Source organism: Camelina sativa, chromosome 9 (genome assembly GCF_000633955.1).
Source record: "Camelina sativa cultivar DH55 chromosome 9, Cs, whole genome shotgun sequence".
NCBI lineage: Eukaryota > Viridiplantae > Streptophyta > Magnoliopsida > Brassicales > Brassicaceae > Camelina > Camelina sativa.
This window is the reverse complement of record NC_025693.1, coordinates 4,109,920-4,111,702: the sequence shown is the minus strand read 5'-3', so window position 1 is coordinate 4,111,702 and position 1,783 is coordinate 4,109,920. Positions and strand designations below refer to the sequence as shown.

At 36.3% G+C, this 1,783-nt stretch overlaps 1 protein-coding gene across 1 annotated transcript in view; it reads right to left on the bottom strand.

Moving 5' to 3' along the window:
- LOC104714999 (MLP-like protein 328) overlaps nucleotides 1,070-1,783 on the bottom strand; it is a 5,914-nt gene continuing 5,200 nt past the window's right edge. Inside the window, exons 2-3 of the mRNA XM_010432459.1 lie at nucleotides 1,634-1,777; nucleotides 1,070-1,393 (exon numbers count right to left, since the gene is read on the bottom strand). Of these exons, the coding sequence (XP_010430761.1) occupies nucleotides 1,125-1,393; nucleotides 1,634-1,777 (413 nt within the window). The 3' untranslated portion in view covers nucleotides 1,070-1,124. The remainder of the gene's footprint in view (nucleotides 1,394-1,633; nucleotides 1,778-1,783) is intronic.

Here is a 1,783-nt window from a genome sequence, read left to right as displayed (position 1 = left end):
GTAACTTCTAACCTAAGAAACACAAATCAATACAACACAACAAGGTTTCTTGACAGAGTGTTAGAGATCAACAAGAACTAACTCAACTTATCAGCTTAGCACCATGAGACCTTAAAACCCCTAAACCAAAATCACTGGGACAAAGAAACTCTGAAGTTGTTCTTAAATCGAGCTTAGCATATCAATTTCGAGTGAAAAATCAAAACTTTAATGGAGGGGAAGCACACAAAAAAAAAAAAAAAAAAGCNCCGCCGTAAAAAATCAGAAGTCTTACAGTAGTGTCCGTCGTCTTCTTCTCCCATCATCATCCACCATATTTTTAAGTAAACCGACCGTTTACCTCCCTAACTAACCGGTATATTACAAACTTTTAAATCTCCGGCTATGTAGTAAACCAGAGGTTAACTTTGTATCATACGCCGATCGCCGGGAAAAGCCCATAAACCGGAGTATAATATCAGTATAAATTTTCAGCTTTAAAGACAGTATCAGTATCACACAGCAACCAATTCAAGAAATTAAAAGGAGAATTACAAAACCACTAATTCTTGGACACGAGTGCAAAAATATGAAATTTGAGTGAGAAAGATGATCATAAAAAAAAAGAAAAAAAGAATAACAGGTTTTTCTAAGAAATTTAAGTGGGTCCCATTACGTGGTTTTACAGCACGTGCCGATTGTGGGCTATTTTCTAAAGTTGGGTTTTGCTGAAGTAAGGCCCATTTATATGGGATAAAGGAATCTTCCCTAATTTGTTTTATTTTTTTTTGTGATTTGTAACGTAAAAGAACGCCAGAGTTTTCTTTCTGGTTCACAAAATTTTCAGCTTCCTTCAAATGTTAGCTATGAAGCATCTTGGAACCCTAAAATCTGTTCTTCAAGTGTATCATGATTGGAAGTGATTTTGGCATCTACATAGATCTGTCTTCATAAAGGAATTATGGTGATGCATGCTACAGAAATGAAACTCCGCAAGACCCCATTTATTATATATGGAATTGAGAGCCAAACATTACCGTATTTAGAAATGAAACATCACACATAATTTAAAACAACATATATAATATATAATATATAATATATAGGGACAATGTTGGTTGTGATGATGATGATGTCATTGTTGATTAAGCTTTGAGGACGTGGTCTTCCATGTCAACAACCATGCTGTTGAGGAGCTGCATGTAGCTGCCTGGTTCTGGGAATTCATCGTTGTGCTTCTCCCATATCATAGTGATCTTGCAGGTGCAATCATCTTCAGACTTTGGTATAAATTGGAAGTCAACTTCATACACCTTGAACTGCTCCATAACGTGACCTTCCAGTCCTATAACCTTCATTGTCTTATTCTCATCGTCCATCTCTCTCCTCTCCTTGACTATCTCTTCCTTTCCATCTTTAAACATACATGTCACATTTGGGTCATATTCTTATGCTTATGCATGTAGTTAATTATGATCACATAGACATATAATTTTCTGCGAAGTAATGTACGGTTTTAAATAGTTTTGTATAGGTTTGTTTATACATAGAAATGTCCGGATATCTAATACTCCTATATAAGTCAAATTTAACTCGAGTATGTATAGATTTTTTTTTTGGAAGGAACCCAAAAAAAAAAAAAAGAAGGTACTACCTAAGGTGTAGTTCCAAATCTTGATGCCCCCATGAGAGTCCCATTCGCCGTCGTGAACACTAACACCTTGGATGTGGTGACCAACAGCGTCAGGAAAGAGATGGTTCTCGTTCCTCCACCTCTTGTAGTGTTTGTCCGCCGTTCCTTTCA